Source organism: Pseudochaenichthys georgianus, chromosome 12 (genome assembly GCF_902827115.2).
Source record: "Pseudochaenichthys georgianus chromosome 12, fPseGeo1.2, whole genome shotgun sequence".
Classification (NCBI taxonomy): Eukaryota; Metazoa; Chordata; class Actinopteri; order Perciformes; family Channichthyidae; genus Pseudochaenichthys; species Pseudochaenichthys georgianus.
In genome coordinates this window covers 13,426,588-13,447,761 of record NC_047514.1, presented here as the reverse complement: position 1 = coordinate 13,447,761, position 21,174 = coordinate 13,426,588, and the positions used below count along the sequence as shown (strand labels likewise).

Here is a 21,174-nt window from a genome sequence, read left to right as displayed (position 1 = left end):
TTATACTTTGCAGATTGAGAATATGAATAGGCTACAAAATATAAACCAACCAATATATTTTGTTAAATTATAACATAATAAACTACCCAGCCGTATATACATAGCTACTTAAAATGTTTCCCACCTTTATCAGGTGAAACATTGAAGTAATTAACAGTATGTCATACCTACTTGTATATAAGTGTAGACAATTATTTAAAAAATTGGCCAATCTGCATAATGAGTCATTTTACTTTTTGCAAGTTGAGTATATTATGAAGCTAATATTTGTATACTTCTACTTAGATTTGTATCTAAGTAAAAGAGTATTTATGTAGAGCAGTGTTGATGTTCAATCATCTCTTCTCTTTTCTGAGATTTATGTTTTATATGCATGGTCCTTGTTCAAATAAATATATAAATACAAATACGTTTAAACAGTAAACGGTATTTCTACCACAAACGCAGACTATTTTGATAATCAAAGTGTTCATGCAAAAATGGCAGTAAATGCTTTATTCATCATCTCAAATTGATTATCTTTAATTTAGTGAAAGATTAATGTTCAAAAATAATCTGTAGATTAAAATGCTCAAATGAAGTACAAGGGCCTAAATTGTTTTTACTTAGCCTATTATCATACTAAAAGGAATGCATGCACCACCACCCTTCCAGGCGTCCCGATGGCAAAAAGCATCTGAATCCTATTTACACTCGAGTCACACAATACTGTCTGGCTTAGCCTATTATCACAATCAAAGGAATACCTACACCCATACATGCAGGTAAACCAGTTCAACAAGTCACACAATACTGTCTGGCTAATGATAATAGGCTAATTATCATACTAAAATGGATACATCCAAGTGTCCTAAAGCATTTCAGAAATAGTTGTTTCTGCCAGAAGCAGAGAAGAGTTAAATGTATTTTTGTAACTAATTAACTGATAAGATACAAGTAGAGTTTCAAATATAATTTCATACTATTAATAATGTATTAATTTACTCAATTCTTGTCTTGATTCAAAATCACATTTAGAACTTAGTTTTAGTGAATTATCAAAGACATTACATTTCTATTAGTGTTATATTTCTATAATGTGAACATATGGAAGGGCAATGTCCATGTGTATGGTGCACATGCTATTTTGACCACACTGACCCAGGTATGCATTGCAACAAAGACATAAGCTGTTCAAAATCAAATTGATGAATGTGTTCCACAATAACTAAATATGTACATGTTTTTTGCTTGTTTGAAGTTTCGGAAGTTGTGTGAGTGTGGCCAGAGGGAAGGACCTACACACACATGTACTACCCAATAGCATTGTGAGGCTGAACAAAAGTACTTTTTGACTATGTAAATATAGTCTTTAAAAATGTACTGACTTTTTTAGGATTGCTTAAACTTTAGGTGATGTTGTAAAATAACAACCTGGGGCCTTACAGGGTTAAGTGTAAAACAATTTAAGACGTTTCATGTTTATGTATTCCCTTCGTCTCACAGTAGGTGGCAACGTTGAGCAGCCCAGACACATGTGACGTAGAATACTACCATTAACCAGCGAGAGAAGAAGAACAACAAAAGCAGCCACATATTTTCAGGGCAGGAACACATCATCATCTCCTCCTGTCTCTGGGTTTACAGTTCCTCTAATCCAGAAACATGTAACTGAAACCGAGGAGAGTTTTGCGATCTGAAGGCTTGTGTGGAGTAGTAGCTTGTCAGAAGCAACGTTGTTATTTCCCTGCCCTTGTTTGTGAATACTGCAGCTAAGCTAGCTAGGAGGTTAGCTCTTTTTTAACCTGCTCTAACCAGGGATAATCAGCCGGTGTTTGCCTGTCTTTAGTTACCCGACACCTCTCTCTTAGCCTGCCCGCTGCTGACCATCCGGTAAACTAGGTAAGTCGTTGTTTTAAGTACACATATTTTACATCTGGTGTGCATATGCTGCAGAAGCCTGTGCAGCTGACCTGTGTGTAGGGTAGCTACTGAAACTTAAATCCGGTGTTGATTTGTTTTGGACTCAAAAACACATGCACATTTTTATGCTTTTTTGGGAAGATTTTCTTTCAATCAGCTTGGTATGACAGCCCCACACTAACTGGGCAAACATTTGTTTTAAGGTCAAGTACTGTAATCTTGAACATTTATCTAACCTAGGTAAAGCCTTTTTAATGAATACTCATACATTTAATTTGTATAGCACTTTTGGAAAAGTAAGTAGACACTTAATTTAATCAGTTCAAATCAGTAGGAATAATACACTGTATAAATACCTTTTTTAATACAAAAAACATTTCCAACTGTTGTTACAAAAAGTTACATTTTTAAGAAATAATTTAGATTTTGTTTGTTAAAACCATAAAGACAAGGAACAAGAAAACTCCACCAAAACAATTGTGTTCCTGCAAAAAGCTAAAGTCCCTAATGGTATCTGCTCTAATGATTTTGATATTATATTGATTTATGCATTTCTGTTGATGTCAAGAAACAGTACATCTGACTTCCTTTTTGTGATGAGTGTTATGTTTGTGCTACTTCTTTCCCAGTGTAGTGATGGGGAGTCTGAGCAGTGGGTTCCAGGCCCCGTCTCCGGGACAAGAGGAGGCTGCTGAGGGAATAAGTACCAGCCACAAGCATGGGTGTGATTGTAAGAAGAGGAAACGAAATGCCCAGTGTGACTGTGACAGTGAACAAGAGGAGGACGATGCCATTTTAGATACACCTCGCAGGCAAGGCTGGTTAAAGACAAATAAGAGTCGGATATCTTTAAGTAATCAAAATCTGTCTTACATTTGTTTTTGACTCTCCTCTGATTGTTTGTTTATTTTCCAAACTTGAGCAGGAAGAAATTGAAAAGCACATCCCGTTACATTTATCAGACTTTGTTTCTGAATGGAGAAAACAGCGACATTCGCATCTGTGCTCTGGGACAGGAGTGGAACCTCCACAAAGTGTATCTGTGCCAGGTAAAAACATCAATACAACACCAGAAAGACAATGAGCAATATATCATTCAATGCATGTTTTCTTTCACTGTCTTTTAACCCTTGTGTTATGTTCACATTTCGCACCCTTTGGTAATGTTCTGGTCAAATTGACCCGGGACATGTTTCAGGGTTTAAAGAAAATACAGAACTAAATTCAACATGCACAATTCCTTATATATATTGTCTTTAACTCATTCCCCAACAATATAAATGAAATATATGATTAGTTTTTGAAAATACTCTTTGCTAGATCAAATTTAACAATGGAAGTGTCCATTGTTTTTTGTGACAAAAATGTAATTTATGTTAAAAAAAAATACACTGTAATAAAAACTAAGTTTACATTTTGCTCATGCTTTTCTAGGACTAATGTAAATGAAACATTTTTTCATTAATGTTTATTATTTTTAATCTGTCATATAATAATCAAAGCCCTGAAGGAAATAAAGCAATTTATCAGCAATTGGAACACAAGAACTACACATCCAAAAGTATTTGGCTGTGAAATATAGAGAGAATGAAACATCCATATAAATGACAAAGAACAGATATAAACAAAAAGCAAATAAAAACAATTAACAGTCACTATTCATAAAATACTGTATATCCGAAAAATATTTTTGATGAAGTGACGCTGCAGAACATCATGTGAGTCAATGGGCAGGTCTGTTTAGGAAACACATGATGTACAGAACTTCTTTGTGTGTATAGCACAGATGTACTTGTTGCAGTTGCTGCATGTAGTCTGTGTCTTGGAGTCCTTTGAGGGTCCACAGACCCCACAGCTGGCTGTGGGGGTCTTCCAGAAGCTGACTGTGGGGGTCTTCTTGCGGCTGGCTGTGGGGGTCTTCCAGCAGCTGGCTCTGAGTCAAGTTCATCTTCCAATTTGCTGTCAAATTCTGAGTTTACCTCCACATTATCCTCATCTTCAGAAATGTCTTCCTGTTCCACTTCACCGTGTTCCTCTAATGCATTCCACTCACTCTCATCCATCATTAGCTCCAAGGCTCACTGAGCAGAATACCTTTTGGCCATTTTGTTGGTAGATAATTGTAGTTCTGTACTACACTGTTACTACACTGAGGTTATGTCTCTGTTTAGTCGAGGGGGGACAGTGCGAGAAAATGTAAAATGTTTATACATTTCTGGAAGATCTACAATGTTTATAATGTTCTCGGATAGTTTTGTGTACACACTACAAAGGGTAAAGATCAAGGGAAAACAGGATCAAACAGCTTCTCTGTGTGTGTGTGTGTGTGTGTGTGTGTGTGTGTGTGTGTGTGTGTGTGTGTGTGTGTGTGTGTGTGTGTGTGTGTGTGTGTGTGTGTGTGTGTGTGTGTGTGTGTGTGTGTGTGTGTGTGTGTGTGTGTGTGTGTGTGTGTGTGTGTGTGTGTGTGTGTGTGTGTGTGTGTGTGTGTGTGTGTGTTTCTTTCTGTTTCTCTGTCCTCTTATGAAGGACATAAATGCGGGTGGGCATTTTTTCATAAGTGGAAAAAAATAAAAACAATTCCACATGTCCTTCACAATAAATAAGCCCCGGCCATTGAGTTTCAGGTTGAACGAAAATATCCTTATAATTTTTTTTATTCATTGAAAATGGAAATCGGGTCAATTTGACCCGAACACCACACAAGGGTTAATACATTATCTTTTTCTTGTTTCTCTCCCTACTTTTTTGCAGTCAGGGTATTTCTCCAGCATGTTCAGTGGTTCTTGGAAAGAGTCCAACATGATGGAAATCAACTTGGAGATCCCTGATCAGAACATTGACACTGAAGGTAAAAGACTTCAGTCACCTAGAGCTGCTGTCAACTGTGTTTATCTGTTTTACTGATACAACTTTACTGTTTTGTGTGCGTTCAGCTCTACAAGTCGTGTTTGGATCGTTGTACCGGGATGATGTTCTTATCAAGCCCAGCAGAGTTGTCAGTATTCTCGCCGCTGCTTGTATGCTACAGCTGGTCAGTACATTGAATTAAAAGAAACGCAAAATTACCATCATGATTGATTGGTTTTGTACATGCGGTCATATGATACAAAATGTAATCAAGTCTCGTGGTTTGCTGTTGTCTACAGGATGGCTTGATCCAGCAGTGTGGCGAGACCATGAAGGAAAACATCAGTGCCAAGACTGTGTGTGGCTTCTATGCTTGTGCCAGCATCTATGGCTTGGACTTAGTCATGAAAAAGTCAGATTTTAAATATTTTAAATCAGTGTTTAATTGGTTTAACTATATTTTATGTGTACTGATATCACACTGTATACTTTTCTACAGGTGTCTTGAGTGGCTTCTAAACAACCTGATGACCCACCAAAATGTCGACCTGGTGAAAGAACTTGGGTGTGTTTTCTCAGCTCACAGTTCTTTAATTTTCACACCATCTATGCTTTCTTTAGGTGTCATTGTAACTGGTTTGATAATGAAGGTATCAAATCAAATGTTGTGTTGGATTGATTTTGTTCTGCTTGGTTAAAGTAAAGTTTGTCTGTGCCTGTTTGAGGACAAGCGAATGGCTTCGTTATTATTTTTCCAACCATGATGTAGAAATGGGTGTACTAAACATTTGTGTTTGCATGTACAGGGCAGAGATAATGGAGCAGCTGATCCAGTCCTCGGACCTGTTTGTTATGCAGGTAGAGATGGATGTGTACACTGCTCTGAAAAAGGTACATGAAAACAAGTATAACTCCAAATAAACACACTATAGCATCAGACCTGCTTCTCAGAGCTGTGTTCATATTTTCTCTCTCTGCAGTGGATGTTTCTGCAGCTCAATCCGTCCTGGGACGGCCCGATCAAGCAGCTTCTGGCTGACGCTGACGCCTGGCTTTGCAAACGCAGGACCGGTACAGAAGTCCACATCTTACAAAACAGCGACCTTCATGTGGACGTTTTTCGTTGGTATCCGCACACACATTTTTGACGCGATGTCTCGTCTTTGTTTTACAGACCTGTGTGAACAAGAGCCCTTCCTGAACACAGAAGAGGGTGAATCTTTTTGTTCAGTGTTCAAATATGTCCGTCTCCAGTACATCATCAATGATCTCGCATCTGCACGCATCCTGGAGAGAGACAATATTTTGCCCCCTGGTAAGATAGTGCTCCGTCTGACTTAATTTGATCTTGAATGTTCTTCTTCACAAATTAAATTAAATACATCTTTAATTTAATGATCTAGTATGAAAGCCATCGAATGGTTTGAGTTGATTTAATTTCAGTTTTCATGTGCTTTCTTGTTATTTGACTGATTATTCTAGGATATAAAGCTTAGTTGTGTAGACAAATATTTTATTTTCATCTTTGTACTTAATTCAATCGCTTAAGCTGTCTCATTACATACTAAGCGGTATAAAGACTATGATTTGACAAACGTGCAAATCCTGTAGGAATTGTGTTTTTCTATATGTTAATGCACTGTTAAAATGTTCTTTTCCAGATTGGCTAACGTCAGTGTACAAAAACCAGTGGTTCGCTATGCTCCGGACAGAATTTGACAATGATAATGGGTGAGAACCTGAGACTGAACACTTGTAATGTAACCTGTAATTTTCAGCTGCTGCCACATGTGTATACAGCCATAAGAACTGTATGCATTCGAGCGAGTTGAAAAAAACCTCCTGTCTGTCATCAGTCCCCAGGAAGCAAACAAAGATGAGTTTGAGCTGAGCAGCATGAGGTGTGGCAGGAAACTCACTAAAGATGGAGATGTGAGTTGGAACATTTCTGATACATAACCGTTTGCTCCTGTTCAATGTACATTTGTTTATTCTTATTCTTAAATCAAACATAAATGTTCTTCTCCTCAGTACTGCTGGCGCTGGACAGGCTTTAACTTTGGTTTTGATCTGCTGGTGACCTACACAAACCGCTTCATAGTCTTCAAAAGAAACACTCTGAGTCAGCCATGTGGGGGCGCTGTGAGTCTGCAGGCTCGAAGGCATCTGGCATTCAGGTGGGGAATATTTATCTAAATGATGAGTACAGCCGTAACTGAGATTATGATTTTATACAAATCTAAGGTATCATTTTTGAGCAAATGTTATTATTAATTACCTCATTGTATTCAGATCCTAGTTACTGAAATTGCAAGAGAAGCATGCCTTACTTTTTGGAACATGGCAACATGTGTACAGATGATTTGGAAGTGATAGTAGTGTATTGAAACTCTTACAGTAACAGTTTGACATTTTGGAAAATGACGTTATCCTTAGACCTCAACAGACTCCCCTAATGTTTGCAGTCTTTATGCTAAGCTACATTAGCCATCTAATGGTGACCATTCTTTAAGGCTTACAGACATTAAGTGAGTGGTATCAATCTTCTTATCTTACTCACAGCATGAGAGGCTATAAGTGTGTTGTCCACAAATTTAAAATACCACAATCTTCATTTGTTTAGGTTGCGTCTTGCCTCCTTCGATAGCCGTGGAAAGTTGGTGTGCAGTCGCTCAACAGGATACCAGCTCCTCACCCTTGAGAAAGACCAGGTCAGTGAGGACTATTCACCTGCAGATATAGATGGCTCCGTTGTGTCATTCATTAGCTTGTATTACATGCTCAGTGCTAAATAATCTTCCTTTCCCTTCAATATCTCAGGAGTATGTGGTGATGAACCTGGACAGCCGGTTGTTGACATTCCCCCTCTATGTGTGCTGTAACTTCCTGTATACATCGCCTCATTCTGACCCACGTCCAGACTCCTCGGAACAGGAAAGCTCTACCCGCATCGTGTCCTGATGCACGTTCAGTCGCCATTAACTTGCAACTATCCCTCTGGGAACGCTGAGACACTGACACATGCTTGTACGTACAATCCACCGCCACATTTTCCATCAGCTGTCGTTGGACATACCTACCATCTGCATGCTTGTGTTACACAGTGAGATGTATGGGGTACATTTTTCCCATCCGTGTTTTGGCACATTGAGAGTTTGCTTCACATACATGGGGTTTCCAGGGTTATGGAGATAGTGGCCAGGAGGTGTCAGGCCATCTTTGTATTCAGAGCAGCTTCAAACTTTGGACCTCTGCCATGAACTGAGTGCACTGGGATGACAGACTACCCCCAAATCACTCATCTTAATGGAACCCCTTAATTTATCCATGTAGGTAGGGGCATTATCATCCTACAATTTGTGAACATCATGAGGGGAAATCTCCAGAGGGTGAAACTGGACCTTTACTGACGTGTGCGGGATGTTTCCCGTGTTGCTCGTATGGACCAATATGTAAATTGTGGTCATAGGTGTGGCACTGCACTCAAAAACTCACCTGTCATTTGTACTGATTTGAATCAAGAACAGACCATGTATGCCAACAGTGTTGTAAACAAGTTATTTCATTTGACTTGTGAATGTTTCCACATTTTAGGAAAATATACTGTACAATATATTATCCAACACAAAAAAAAAATTGTATTTAAAGTCTGACAGCCTCTCTGCAAGGCTGCTGTTGATTATCAGCTGCTAGAGATTTAACGTCATACCTGCTGGTACATGCACTACAAGATGAACGGTCAAATTAAGGGCATGTGATGACTACACATTTGTTTCCAAAGTAACTGATCGATGCAGTAAAAGCAGGAATTTAAGCCTTTGTTTTGTCTCTTTCTGACAGCTGGGGGTCCATCTCCCTCAGTCTTAAGTTTGACATGTCTCTGCATTTCTAATTCAAAACAAAATGCTTTATGGGCGTAAGTTTAAAAAAAAAATACATCATACATTTCAAAACCCGAGCCACTTCTGTTAAGGCTTTCAGATAAGAATGTCCACCACCTCTTCTGTAAACTGGAGAAAACATCCTCATCACTCCCAGATTATACACAGTAAAAAGTATCCTTGTAAATAACATTGACTGCCATATTCCAATTATTATAAAACATTGAATTCAAGTTATAAACGTAGAGTTGCAAAGCCCACTGATATTACATACGTACCAAATGTTAACCTGCATTGATACAAATTCAGACTTAATCCTTTATTCTTTTTAATGTGTTTGTGTGTGTTGGCCTTATCAACAGTTTTTACTTGGATGACCGATCAATGAAAAAAAACTTTGAAGATATGTAACTGTATAATTTTGATTAGGTCACTATTGGTTGGGAAATGTTTGATATCTTTTACCTCATGCTGTTTTTGAAAACCTGTAGAGCTGACTTGTACTGATAACTCATTGTGGTCATGTTGACCTGCGTGTATAGTCGCCACTGTAACTGTCATTGAGTTCAAAGTTAAAGGTGTTTTATTTTTTACTTAATTTGTATGATTTATTTTTTCAAAAGAAAATATGTATACAGTTCTTGACAGCCAATGAAAACTGCCCCCCGACTGTGGTGCTATCCCATGATTCTTTCCCTAACTAACTAAATGGGTTGTGGGGTTTGCATTATATTTACAGCGTGTTTATTGCTTCTTGAATTGTTCATGTATAAAGTTATATTGCAGTTACCTACAGTGTTGCCTTTCTTGTACCATTTGTATATATGAGACAGTAAATGGATCATTCAAATATATAAGAAAAGCATTACTGGCTTTTATTATTTCCTCAATTCAATAGTTCAACCTCAGCTCATGTTATTATGGAAGTAATGCGGGTCCAAAACAGCTACGGTACTTTTAATTCATAAACATATTTCACCATGAGATCAGACAATTACAGAACAACTCCACAATAAAATGACAAGAGTGAAGGATGAAAGGGCTCACACTAGAGATATTTTAGGAATTAAATGGGGCTTAAAAGTTGAATGTAAAGGACATTCAAAACTGATGTAGATCATTTTAATTGTTGAGTATACTCCATATCTTAAACTGTCATGCTTAACTTGTTTGATATATTATTTTGTTTACACACCACATGCATCATTCTTTCTTTTCTGTCAGCTTCTAATAGGTTACCGTTTGTTAATTACACAGTACAAAAACAAATCTCAGAGTGAGCCGTTTTAAAACTTCACCAACATGTAAAGTCGCAGCCTGTCAAGACCTGTGTCTTTGCTCCATTTTAAGTCACTCTTTCCACCCTTTATGGTGTTCCAGCCATTTATCCTTCGGTTGTAACTGGTCAAACTTGCTGGGTCAACTGACCCTGGGCTCCTGTGTTTGTGTGTAATGCGTTCAGGCTGAGACTTCAGGATGGACTATAGCCACCCATCTTGTTCATCACTACTCTATAGAGTCCAAATTATCTTTGATTCTCCGGGTCATGCTGGGGATCAGGTTCACGTGGTCGTCAACACAGCTGCCCACACATCTGTCCATCAGGGCTCGAACAGCTGACTCCTTAGCGCCAGAGTCGAAAAGATCCTTCGCCTTATCGTTGCAGTGCATCGTGCATCGGGACAGACGGTCCTAAGGGGGAAAAGGAATGGTTTAGTCTTGAAACAGGCAAGAGAGAAGCTCCAGTAGTAGGCATGTTTAGAGATTTGGAGTTGAAAATGCAATGAAGCATTTTGGCTCAAACTGTGCTGGAACATTTTAGTTATGCTTGATGGTTCTAACAAATGTTGAAAGAAGTTTAGCTACATATAAAAGACAGGTGACATATTTCTCCAGGTGGGGCTTTTCTTTCATAAATTGGGTGCATAAGACAAAATGTGGGGTGAGTTATGCTTTTGTTTGGAATAGTACGGTTTCTTTATTTTTCTCTTTATTTGTAAAGAAAACAAACATTGCTTTTATGTTCTTACATGGTTTATACTTCCATCTTAGTCACGTTATCTACCCCAAAGACCTCATGTGGGTTAACTGATCATGTTCTGTTGTAGCAGGTTTGGTTAATAGAAATGCCACACTGAAATATAACCAGTCATTGAAAAGTTTCAGCAACAGCCTTTACTTGCGACCAGGAAAGCTAACGTTTATATTGAAAATGCCACACACTTAAATGTCCCCTTACCTGAAACTTCTCCAGCTCTGAAGTGACCTGTGCCTGAGCTTTGGCCATAGGAGTGTGACACCTCTCGATGCAGTTATGCACCACAGACATGGAGTCAGTGGAGCGGTCACAGCAGTCTGCACTGCACCTGAACATGTGACCCTGCAGCAAGAACACACACATTTAAAGCGTCATACAGGTGCTTAATAGTAGACAGATAAAGCACTGCATGCACAGTTCAAGTTGTTACAGTTAACACGCCTACCTGCATTACACGAATGTGGTCCCTCTCCAGGCTTTGGACCATGTCTTCCACCACAGCATGCACGCGAGCCTGATGTGCTTCTGCCATCTCTGTTCGTTACTCTAAATATTTACTAAAATGTAAGATTAAGTTAAGCACTTAAAGCACGCAGATCTAAGTCGATGTACACCCGGCGTCCAAGGCAAGTTCCGTTTCTCTACAATTTGATGTTAAGGTCACCTCCATTCAAGCATGTTTCAAAATGGGTAGACGATTGCGTCATTTCCGCTTTACTTCCGCAACCGGTTTTAGGGAAAACATATCTTCCGTTTTGTGTGGTAGTCTGGTCAGTCGTCATACCTCAAAAGTGACTCTTTAACTTTGCAGTAGCTTTTACAATTTGTATTTTATTTGAAAATAAAATAATTGATATTTATAACTGGATTCAACTACGCATATTATAGTTTATACATTTCGTTCAAAGTGTACGTCATCTTCTATTTTTTGAAAGCTGAATTATAGAATGCTGTGTAAACAATAAGCCTTATATCAACTATTTTTGCTGACCATTGCGATAGAAACTACACACATTCGTTTATATCTCGATGTTATGGCTTTTATTGTGAAACTCTAATGTTAATTTACCCGGAAGTGTGTCTCAACATTAGGAGGATACGTCCAGGGCGCTCCGACATGATTCAACCGTAAAACAAGTTTTAGTTTTTGACACTTTTTGTCTTATAGTAGCTTTTGTAATAGTTCGGTTTTCCGTTGGCAAGTTTTAATAAGCTTTGAATTTATCTTAAAGTGTCACGTTGAAACAACTCTCTAACGCTACTTCTGGATTCGCTGCAAGCTCTTCTGTAACGTTATCGACCTGTGACATAGTGAGTCCACAGCTTTCAACGCTTTCTATTTAAACGTATTTTTGAAATATAAAACACACACCGTAACGTTATTCTGCACTGCATAATAATTGATGTTTATATTTCCTGTCTTTGTTATTCTTTGCGTGACTTTTAACAACAGTAACCAATTTGACCAGACTGATAGAGAGTGTTGCGTTCAGGTTATTAGCAACATAAACTATTCATGGCTCACTTGTATTCCGCCTGTACAGATGCTCCGAGGTGCTGCATAGAACTAGACACCCACAATGAATCCACAAACCCTGTCACTGAGAGCCCTGCTGTTTCTGGGGCTCTGGCAAACTGGGAGAAGATGTCTAGCCTCAGCCCCAGAGCTGAAGATCCAACCACAAAAGATAGGTAAGCCTTTCTCAGAGTGCATGTAAAAACAAAACACATCAATACAAAAAATAAAAAATATAATATTAGAAATAATCATGTGTATGTAAGGTAACAGTGTATAAAGATCATGATATGTGCAAATTAAGTTGCTTTTTGATCTCAAACTCAATGATACAGTATGGAGCTCACATGGGGATTTGCAAAGAAATACCATCAACACTTTAATTGCTGACTAGTTGTCCTGGGCATCCTGCAGTGCCTGGTCAAATACATTAGTCTATATAAAACATTTGTCTTATTTATTTATTTTGAATATATATTTTTTCATATATCTATAATACTATTTGCTGCTGTAGTGCAGCATTTTAAACATGGCATCTTGAGAGAATATTGTATGTTAGCTGTGTGTATTTTAAGTATCTCACAGAATAAAAGCAGCATGTGTCAAATAAAATACACACTCAACATGCATATGGACCTTCAGTTTTACCAGTTTTACTAATCAAATTGCCATAAAGAAGGATAATGAAAGAATTAAAGGAAAATGTGTATATTTAAATAAGTGATTACAGCTGAGAAATGAGTTAAAGTGTGGTCCTTTCCCCTTTAAAGCCGTGGTGGGAGCGGGCATTGGTGGCTCAGCTGCAGCGTTTTACCTGAGGCAGGAGTTTGGACCCGGAGTAAAGATCGATGTGTTTGAACCTGATACTGTTGGAGGACGACTTGCGACAGTGAAGTTTGGAGATCAGGATTATGAGACGGGAGGAGCAGTGATCCATCCTCTCAACCTACACATGAAACACTTCATTGAAAAATTAGGTAATTTAGGTAATTAGGTAATACAAGACTCGCCACCAAATGACTGAAACCATCATTTATTCTGGTACATTTTAGTTTACAGAATTGAACCCTCATTTAATTTTCTTGCAGGTATTCCTCCAAGGAAAGATGTCCGCTCTAAGGCGGCAATCTTTGATGGAAAGGAGCTCACTTTTGAAGAGAGTGACTGGTATATAGTAAATGTTTTGCGCATGCTCTGGCGATACGGGTTCAACTTTCTCCGAATGCATATGTGGGTGGAGACCGTTTTGGACAAATTTATGAGGTGAGGAGGAAAAATAATGAAATCTCATTCCTTTTTAGCATGAGATCCAGGATTATCAAGGCAGATGATAATGTGATTGCTTTTTTTTACAGGATCTACCAGTATCAGCAGTATGGTTACTCATTCTCCAGTGTGGATAAACTCCTTCATGCCATGGGTGGAGATGGTTTTCTTACCCTGCTGAATCAAACTCTGGAGGAAACGATGATGGCCGAAGGATTTTCGCAGGTCTTTATCAACGAAGTCGTCTCACCCATCACTCGTGTCAACTATGGCCAAAGTGTCCGCCTCAATGGCTTTGTGGGTATGTCTTTTAATGCAATAGTTTGATTTGGTTCACATGTCTCAATGTATTTAGTTTAAACAGCTGTTAAATTGGGTATTCCACAATAGCCTAGCTACTGTAGCAAAATGTTTGTTTATGTTAATCCTTAACATACAAGGTTTGGAGGATTTTCATACAATGTGCAACATACTTGCCCACTTCACAAAATGCCATCTTCCTACTCCAGAGATAACAGTTTCTGTATTTCAGGCAAACACAAAAACATTTACTTCATTTAGGGCTTTAATTGAATGAAGATCAGAGGAATATGTATATGTAATCGTAAATGATAAACCCTCAATAGAAATATAATGTACTGTATGTATGTTTTGTCTCCTAGGGGCAGTGTCATTAGCAGGCGTAGATTCAGGCCTGTGGGCAGTGGACGGAGGCAATAAGAGAGTGTGCTCCGGACTGCTCTACATCAGCAAAACTGAGCTCATCACTGCCAAAGTGACCTCCATTTCAATCAAAGTTCGACCATCCAAGTCAGGTATCCTATCATTCATTTTTCTCCCACTGAGGGATTGTTCACTTTTAATATCTCAAGTATTTCATTTTAACTTTTGTTTCCAATTTTTAGGCACCACAACTAATTTCTACGAGGTAAATTATGTTGGAGAATCAGGCTCAGCACACTCTCTGTATGATATCGTTGTTATAGCAACACCGCTTCACCAGGGAAAGTCGGACATCATCTTCTCAGGCTTCTCCCCCCCTCTCCCGTCTCACTACCCCGGACGCTACCACCAGACTGTCTCCACTCTGATCCACGGCAGGTTGAACATGTCCTTCCTCGGGAGCACAAAGAAGGCCTCAGACTTCACTGTGTCTGACATCCTCACCATGGACTCAAAGGACTCCATCATCAACAGCCTGAGCTCTATTGACCCTGTTCAGATCCCAGAGGGGTACATTCGGCCCCCTGCCAGCGTGGCCAAAGTCTGGAAGGTGTTCTCTCCACAGCCGCTGACCCAGAAGCAGCTGCAAGACATGTTCATCACCTGGGACTCATCGTCAGAGAGCAGGTGGCTGGCTTATCCTATTTACCGCCCGCCGCAACGTAAGACCCCTCCCTTCATCCTGCACAACCGGCTGTACTACCTGAATGCTGTGGAGTGGGCAGCCAGCGCCATGGAGATGAGCGCAATCTCTGCCAGGAACGTGGCCCTGCTGGCCCACCACCGCTGGCACCAGCAGGAGGGCAAGGTCGACCAGGAAGACCTGCACACACGACTCAGAGGGGAACTCTAAACTAATGGCAATACAAAACCATCATTCAAGCACAGTACAAAGCCACACGGACCCTCATTGATGCACATACTGCACTATAAAACCCCCTCTCTATTCAGGGGTGTGGGGCACGAGGATCCCTTTAATAAGAGGGAGACACTACAGGTGAACAGGGTAAAACCATTTGATAAATAGATCACAATAAGACTTACACTGTATTACAAATCTGTAAATCTGAATAATGGAAAAAACGATGGGAATGTTGGTCATCTCTTTGTATCACTCAATACATCAGAAAACACTGCCATTAGAAAAAGAAGCCATTACTTTAGGATACAAATCTTTCATAATATTAAATAATTACAAATTTTCTTATATTTTACGTTTAATAATGTCCACGAGGCATTATCTAATGCTAACTTTTGGTCAATTCAGGACAAATCTATAGAAGCAAAAAGACACAGTTTAGTCAAATAAACACCTACATTTGTATTTTGAATGTTTTCTTTTAACTAGCCTGAAAGAAGACAAATGATATTTATTTGTTTGCCTTTCCTCAGCTTCCATCATGAAGGTTGACATTAGATGAAAAATTGATGGAAATAATCTTTTTATGACCCTACCAGTAACCTCAGTTCATCATTCCCCTTGAGTAGCACAAATCACACTAAAAGTGGGTCAACCTTGTACTGAGCTGAATGTTTGAATCACTGGGAACCACGCTGCACTCCAGAGTAGTAACATGCTCTTAATGGTTCCTCTGTCTACCTGTGTGTCTTAAAACGATGTTTAGATTAGTATTCTTTTTTGAAATGCACTGCTGTTGTTAGGAACACGGTACAGATAGCTTCTAGCAAACTAGCTTGTCGGTGCCACATAAACCAAGATGTCCTTGTATTGATAGATTTGAGTCTCTCTTCTGATTTCTGAGTTCCTCTACCTCCTTAGCAGAACACTGTGTATGTTGTTAGCAAGAGACCTGCAGTGTGCGCCTGAGAGATTGTCCATGTTTTTTTCTTTCTATTTAATTGTACTGATATTTTGTATAAGACCATAATTGGACACTTTAATCGTGCAAACAGGGTGTATACATTCAACTAGTATGTGCCTTAAAGATATTCGACTAATTGGCTTATTTATAATGAAGTTTAAATTGCAATCAAAGTCTAACAACCAGGACCAATTGGAAAGAGTACAATGCGTTCTATGTTTTGTTGTAACATGGAAGAACATTTGTTTTCTGTACCTGTGGTTTATCTGATGTCACTGTGCATACCTGAACTGCTTTAATGTTCTTTAGCCACTTTGGGAAGACAACTGTAAGTAGCTAAATGTTTCTTAAGTGTATTTTTCTAGATTTTTGAAAGAAAATAATATTGTTGTGAGTAAATGCCAAGACATACTTTAGCAATTATATAAAATCAGTTAAGGGCAGTATCAAGTTTACACTTAATTCTCTTTTAAATGCCAATACGACTGACCATTTTGAGTATTTTAACTTCTTCTGCACAAATTAAACAACATTTCAGATTTAATGTCATTTTAAACAATAGTAGAACCTTATGGACTAAACTGTTTTTTTGTCAAGTGTTTACAATCACAATAAAGAGATCAGACCAATGCTTTTCACTGTTTGTGTTTTTACATTGATAAACATTTTAGTCTTTTACTAGAATATCTTACCCAAATGATACTCTTGTTTACATTTATTTTCCTCTCTTGACTTTTAATATCCATTAACGGTGTTGTATTTGAGTGCTGCCTCTGTGTTTAGTGTCCTGTCTGTCCGTAACGTTGTGTGGTAGTGTTACCACTGAACAGGTCTCTCTTGAAGATGAGACCTTGTGTCTCAATGAGATCTACACCTGATAAATAAAGGCTAAAAAATAAATAAAATGTGTTTCTCCCTATGATCTAAAATCCCGATTTTTCTAATTCCTTTTAATTAATAAAATGCTCTGGAGTTCTTTTGATGACAGATTAGTGACTGAGGACACAGTAAGAAGCATGTCACAGCTCTTTGCATCCTCTCTTTGATCTGCACTATTAAACGATGAATTGTCTAACTGAATTACATCATTCATAAGCTCAGGATGTGCGGTGAAATCACCCATGTTCATTCCCAAAAGGAAATGAACATTGTTCTCAGCTCAAATGCGAGGACTCTCTTTTTTTCTCCTTTGCAGACACAGTGACACCCCAAATAAAGGCCCGCGTGACAGAAGAGCCAACAAAGGGGGGCATTGAAGGCCTGAATAAGGATGTGTCTGTGTGCTGATGTGCCGCCCAGCTGTGCTCTCAGGTAGGGAGGGACAATGGTACCAGAGCCGCCTGTCCATAAAGAACAAACATGTGATGTGACTGAAGATATAAGAGGCTGTGAAGTGACGACAACCCAACATCTTCCACTACCCCGAGCAACAGCCAAGATGAGGTTTCTAGTGCCACTGTGTGTTTTCCTCGCTGTGTCTGCCTTTCACTCTGGTAAGAAGAATATGTTTACCTACTAATACGAAAACACATGTCTGCTTATTTATGCCAGAAGATGTTCAGTTTTGTATTTATTAGAAGCCTGACTGAAATACTTGTGATGATTCCTAGCTCTCTCAGCATCTCTGGAATCTGCAGAGAAAGAGGAAGTAGTTGATCCCAAGGGTAAAGATATCATTGTCAATAAAAAACAGGTTATAGTGATATATTTATGACTCAAAGCTGATCCCAATGTGTTGTCTTTTCATCCAGATGGGCTAGGTGAACTGCAGAAAATAGGTACTGTGGTCCAATTGAGAACCAGCTGACTATGAAACTAATGTTTAATGTGTTTTGTGTATTGTATTTGCAAGTATGTTTATTAACCCACCTTCCCTGGTGTTCTCAGAGAGAGAATTTGTGTTATACAATAGCGAGTGTTTAGGCAAATTGGACTACTTTTTTTTTCTTTATATTAAAACAAAACAAAACATTAGTCCTCTGAGATTTAGGACAAGTATGACAATCAAATGTCTGTACTACATAAAGTACAAGGTGCATCAAGTATTTGTAATCTATGAACCCATTACAAGTTGAATATCAATAATACTTATATGCAATGTGAATGTTAGAAATGTTTCTAAAATCCTTACTTTTGAAAAAGTTAGATTTATTTTGTGAACTCACATTTTAAATATTACCTTTGCAATATCGTTTTTGTGCACAAATGGATTGCAAGAGAGGCCTAACACACACTTCCAATGTTATTTATGTTTGAACCATAACACTACATTTAATTATTGGTTACACAAACTGCCCATAGGCTTTTTTCGCTTGTTTTATTTATCATTTGATCACTCTGTCTCCTCAGATCAGATGAAGTTTGAGGCCACTCAAAAGGACGAGGCTGCTCAGATGAATGGTACGTTTGACCAAAGTCCAGGGCAATGAACATAGCCAAAAATTAGCTGACTTCAAAAGCAAATATACCTCTCATCCATTTTGTTATTTGTGAAAACAGTTATTTTCTTTACCATTTCCTGTCCAGTTACCGAGGAACAGAATGAGGAAGCCCGCTACCTTGGTAAGAGGAACTGCTACTCATTAAATAAAAACAGAAGCTGATTTGTGTAATAAAGAATTTCAATATTTTCTACACAGAGGCTGTTACAGATGAATCTGGTAAGTTAAACTTGGATGTTGAATGAATGATCAAATCTGAACACATATGGATCCTGTTTTAACACTATTTGAAATGTTTCCAACAGTGGAGGAGCCTGTTGGAACTGTAGATGCCAAAACAGGTGTGTAAAAAAACCTCCTAATGATATGTAAAAGATATTATGTGACCTTTATGTACCTTACATGCAACATTACCTAACTGTGAAATACTCCCCCAGCAGAGGGAGGTGGGAACTCTGACGTAGCAGCTCATGAAGGTGAGGGAGGTTTGTTTTAGCCTGTAGATGGTGATAAAGGACAGTTTGGAGAAGCTCTGCAGGCGCTAAAGTTCACTTACATGTAAAATATCATAACCTTGTGTCTGATTCCTCTCCACACAGAGTCCCAGTCTGAGTCCTCTGAGGAAGCAGATGGTGAGATTGTGACATTAGGTTTTTTTCCTTAGTTTATTTCAGTCACACATTCAAACTCTAATTCTAGCTTTTGTCAATGACAGATTGTGTCTTTGTTATTTTTGACAGGGAGACAGAGGAGGGGTACGTAATGTTAATCTAAAATACTACAACCAACAGTTATCAGTCAAACAAACATTACAATACACACTGTGTGTAATCAGCTACGGTGTTGTTTCATAGTAACTCATGTTTCATTCAAATCAGATATTGAAATGTTATAGTTGTTACATCTATTTATAATTAGTAAGTAACAGTAATGATATAACATTAATGTAGTGAAGTAAAAGTACATGATTTCCCTCTGAATTGTAGTGCAGGAGAAGTACAAAGTAGCTAAACATTTAAATACTCAAGTAAAGTACAAGTACCTCAAAATTGTACTTAAGCACATTACTTGAGTACATCTACTTAGTAACTTCCCACCTCTGTTTACAATATACAAACAAATCAATTGAATCTTATGTCAAAAAGAATTAAGACAAACTCAAAACGTATCAAGTGCCTGCACACCTTCTTTTATATTTAATACAAGCTAACATTATACATAAATATTCCAACTTTCTACCCCATGTTAACAAAACCTACCCCAATCAAACTAAATTAAACATTCAATACAAAACATGCCCAAATCAGAACAAAAACACCGTCATATCCTATAATTTGTTTTACAATGCCGGATTATTATTTTTTATGTGCCCCCTTCCGAGATAAAACCACAAGAGAAAGTTTGGCCAAATGAATCTTAAAATGCATTTTACTATCCCAATATTTTGAACTCAAAGTACATTTTAATGTCTTCACAGAGCATCATGAGGTAGTGCCAGAGACTAAGAGCATTTTGGGTAAGAAGTAAAATGGCCTCACTGACTGAATGATAAATTCCCCACTCTATTACCCCTTGCTGTAACTCTCCATTTTCTCATTTCTCCTCTGCAGATGAAGCCAGTCAGGATTCCACCAAGAAAGAACAAGGTTGAAACTTGTAAATGTTACACTAACATCCGAAATGTATCCTTATCTGTTAACTGGTATTATCTGGAGAATGTGCGTCACCTTCCCCGAGGCTGACTCGTACCTGCTGAGGCAAGATGTGGTCAACTGTTTAAGCAACACAATGAAAGTTAAATTGGAGGTTATGCAATAAAGAGAATGTGTAAAAACGAAACCAGTCAGAGCCAGTCTCAGCTTGTTTACAGACCTGTATAGGCTGAGGACTAGTAAACACAGACTCAAAAGCAATTACAAATGTTTAACTGGAGAGCTTGTTAAAACTACTTATGTGTTCCAGTTTAATGTAAAAAAAACAATGAATTTTCTAGATATTCCAGTCACCGCAGAGTGGCCTACAAAAATAAGATGCTGGGGTTGTTTATTTGAATACAGTTCTCCTTGTATGTGATTACATCTAGGACAAGAATCCAGGGCATTCTGAGATGTCCCCTGGTGGTTATTGTGCTTGGTTTTCACTCTATTTTTGAGACAAGGATGCATTGTCCCTGTCCTAAAAAGATTGTTTAAAAATGATGCAGTGTTAAAGGTCGCCTTTCTGATGATTCGGAAAGACACACCTCCATGAACCTGGCTTAAAGAGAATAGCTTTATGTACCAGCATAACCTTTTCCTGGATAGAATAAGCCTTGCTTTGTTCTGTACAGCAGTATAATGACTCACTGATGCAGTCATCATTCATGTGTACCACACCTAGAGGCCATTCGTGTAACTGCTCTGGGAGCCCTGGAAAACTACTGAGTTGTAGTGTTTGCAATGTAAAGCTAGCGTAAAGGAATCCTCTCTGTCCCTGCCTCACAGATGTCCTGGAGTGAGAGAGCAGCACGAGGATCCAGACGCTCGCTCATCACCCGGTGCCCGCGCCGCACCGAGCCTACTGCCAATAAAAAAGGGAATTATTCCACCTCTGTACAACTTCCGTCCTCTTTTATTTCAATGTGACTAAATACTTCTGTTCAGTATTTCAGAACTGCCTTTTGGGACCTTTACCTTTTTATTTGTGTGAGAATAACAATATTTAGTTCAAAAGTAGTACAAAAAAAGCAAGTTCAACA

The 21,174-nt window shown here is 38.5% G+C and overlaps 4 protein-coding genes across 13 annotated transcripts; 3 read left to right on the top strand and 1 right to left on the bottom strand.

Moving 5' to 3' along the window:
- Positions 1-1,303: 1,303 nt before the first annotated feature.
- gmcl1 (germ cell-less, spermatogenesis associated) lies at positions 1,304-9,398 on the top strand. Its single transcript, XM_034095763.2, has 15 exons — positions 1,304-1,881; positions 2,532-2,714; positions 2,828-2,951; positions 4,654-4,750; positions 4,836-4,933; positions 5,049-5,161; positions 5,249-5,314; positions 5,556-5,640; positions 5,730-5,820; positions 5,924-6,064; positions 6,411-6,480; positions 6,606-6,681; positions 6,781-6,926; positions 7,373-7,460; positions 7,570-9,398. The coding sequence occupies exons 2-15, from the start codon at positions 2,539-2,541 to the stop codon at positions 7,708-7,710; spliced, it is 1,512 nt and encodes a 503-aa protein (XP_033951654.1). The 5' UTR covers positions 1,304-1,881; positions 2,532-2,538; the 3' UTR covers positions 7,711-9,398.
- A 173-nt stretch (positions 9,399-9,571) lies between these two features.
- On the bottom strand, positions 9,572-11,402 carry fam136a (family with sequence similarity 136 member A). The gene is made up of 3 exons (XM_034095764.1): positions 11,114-11,402; positions 10,870-11,010; positions 9,572-10,322 (listed from the first exon to the last, which is right to left on the bottom strand). Exons 1-3 carry the CDS (start codon positions 11,198-11,200, stop codon positions 10,137-10,139), a joined length of 414 nt encoding a protein of 137 aa, XP_033951655.1. The 5' UTR covers positions 11,201-11,402; the 3' UTR covers positions 9,572-10,136.
- A 312-nt stretch (positions 11,403-11,714) lies between these two features.
- pcyox1 (prenylcysteine oxidase 1) lies at positions 11,715-16,625 on the top strand. 2 transcript variants are annotated; one of them, XM_034096122.1, is made up of 8 exons: positions 11,715-11,796; positions 11,901-11,979; positions 12,213-12,360; positions 12,955-13,170; positions 13,273-13,447; positions 13,540-13,751; positions 14,113-14,265; positions 14,356-16,625. In XM_034096122.1, the coding sequence occupies exons 3-8, from the start codon at positions 12,249-12,251 to the stop codon at positions 15,024-15,026; spliced, it is 1,539 nt and encodes a 512-aa protein (XP_033952013.1). In that variant the 5' UTR covers positions 11,715-11,796; positions 11,901-11,979; positions 12,213-12,248; the 3' UTR covers positions 15,027-16,625. The 2 variants fall into 2 exon arrangements, with proteins under 2 accessions (XP_033952013.1, XP_033952014.1); XM_034096123.1 differs by having other exon boundaries at positions 11,756-11,979; positions 12,955-13,161.
- A 754-nt stretch (positions 16,626-17,379) lies between these two features.
- On the top strand, positions 17,380-21,034 carry LOC117455739 (uncharacterized). 9 transcript variants are annotated; one of them, XR_011644189.1, is made up of 13 exons: positions 17,380-17,489; positions 17,607-17,660; positions 17,748-17,774; positions 18,346-18,396; positions 18,496-18,558; positions 18,636-18,656; positions 18,743-18,778; positions 18,878-18,913; positions 19,037-19,069; positions 19,153-19,192; positions 19,915-19,953; positions 20,048-20,083; positions 20,921-21,034. XR_011644189.1 is itself a non-coding variant. In XM_034095272.2 (13 exons), the coding sequence occupies exons 1-13, from the start codon at positions 17,435-17,437 to the stop codon at positions 20,932-20,934; spliced, it is 456 nt and encodes a 151-aa protein (XP_033951163.1). In that variant the 5' UTR covers positions 17,380-17,434; the 3' UTR covers positions 20,935-21,034. The 9 variants fall into 9 exon arrangements, 7 of the variants coding, with proteins under 7 accessions (XP_033951163.1, XP_071061087.1, XP_071061086.1 ...); XR_011644188.1 differs by having other exon boundaries at positions 18,875-18,913; XM_034095272.2 differs by having other exon boundaries at positions 18,523-18,558; positions 18,875-18,913; positions 19,178-19,192.
- Positions 21,035-21,174: the final 140 nt, after the last annotated feature.

Coding starts and splice junctions, on each gene's coding strand:
- pcyox1 (XM_034096122.1), top strand. CDS start 12,249: ATGAATCCACAAACCCTGTCACTGAGAGCCCTGCTGTTTCTGGGGCTC. Junction 12,361..12,954: donor GATCCAACCACAAAAGATAG/GTAAGCCTTTCT, acceptor TCCCCTTTAAAG/CCGTGGTGGGAGCGGGCATT. Junction 13,171..13,272: donor TGAAAAATTAGGTAATTTAG/GTAATTAGGTAA, acceptor ATTTTCTTGCAG/GTATTCCTCCAAGGAAAGAT.
- LOC117455739 (XM_071204985.1), top strand. CDS start 17,435: ATGAGGTTTCTAGTGCCACTGTGTGTTTTCCTCGCTGTGTCTGCCTTT. Junction 17,490..17,606: donor TGTGTCTGCCTTTCACTCTG/GTAAGAAGAATA, acceptor GATGATTCCTAG/CTCTCTCAGCATCTCTGGAA. Junction 18,397..18,495: donor CGAGGCTGCTCAGATGAATG/GTACGTTTGACC, acceptor TTGTGAAAACAG/TTATTTTCTTTACCATTTCC.
- fam136a (XM_034095764.1), bottom strand. CDS start 11,200: ATGGCAGAAGCACATCAGGCTCGCGTGCATGCTGTGGTGGAAGACATG. Junction 11,011..11,113: donor ACCACATTCGTGTAATGCAG/GTAGGCGTGTTA, acceptor TTCTTGCTGCAG/GGTCACATGTTCAGGTGCAG. Junction 10,323..10,869: donor CAGAGCTGGAGAAGTTTCAG/GTAAGGGGACAT, acceptor TTTCCCCCTTAG/GACCGTCTGTCCCGATGCAC.
- gmcl1 (XM_034095763.2), top strand. CDS start 2,539: ATGGGGAGTCTGAGCAGTGGGTTCCAGGCCCCGTCTCCGGGACAAGAG. Junction 2,715..2,827: donor ATTTTAGATACACCTCGCAG/GCAAGGCTGGTT, acceptor AAACTTGAGCAG/GAAGAAATTGAAAAGCACAT. Junction 5,821..5,923: donor GCTTTGCAAACGCAGGACCG/GTACAGAAGTCC, acceptor TTTGTTTTACAG/ACCTGTGTGAACAAGAGCCC.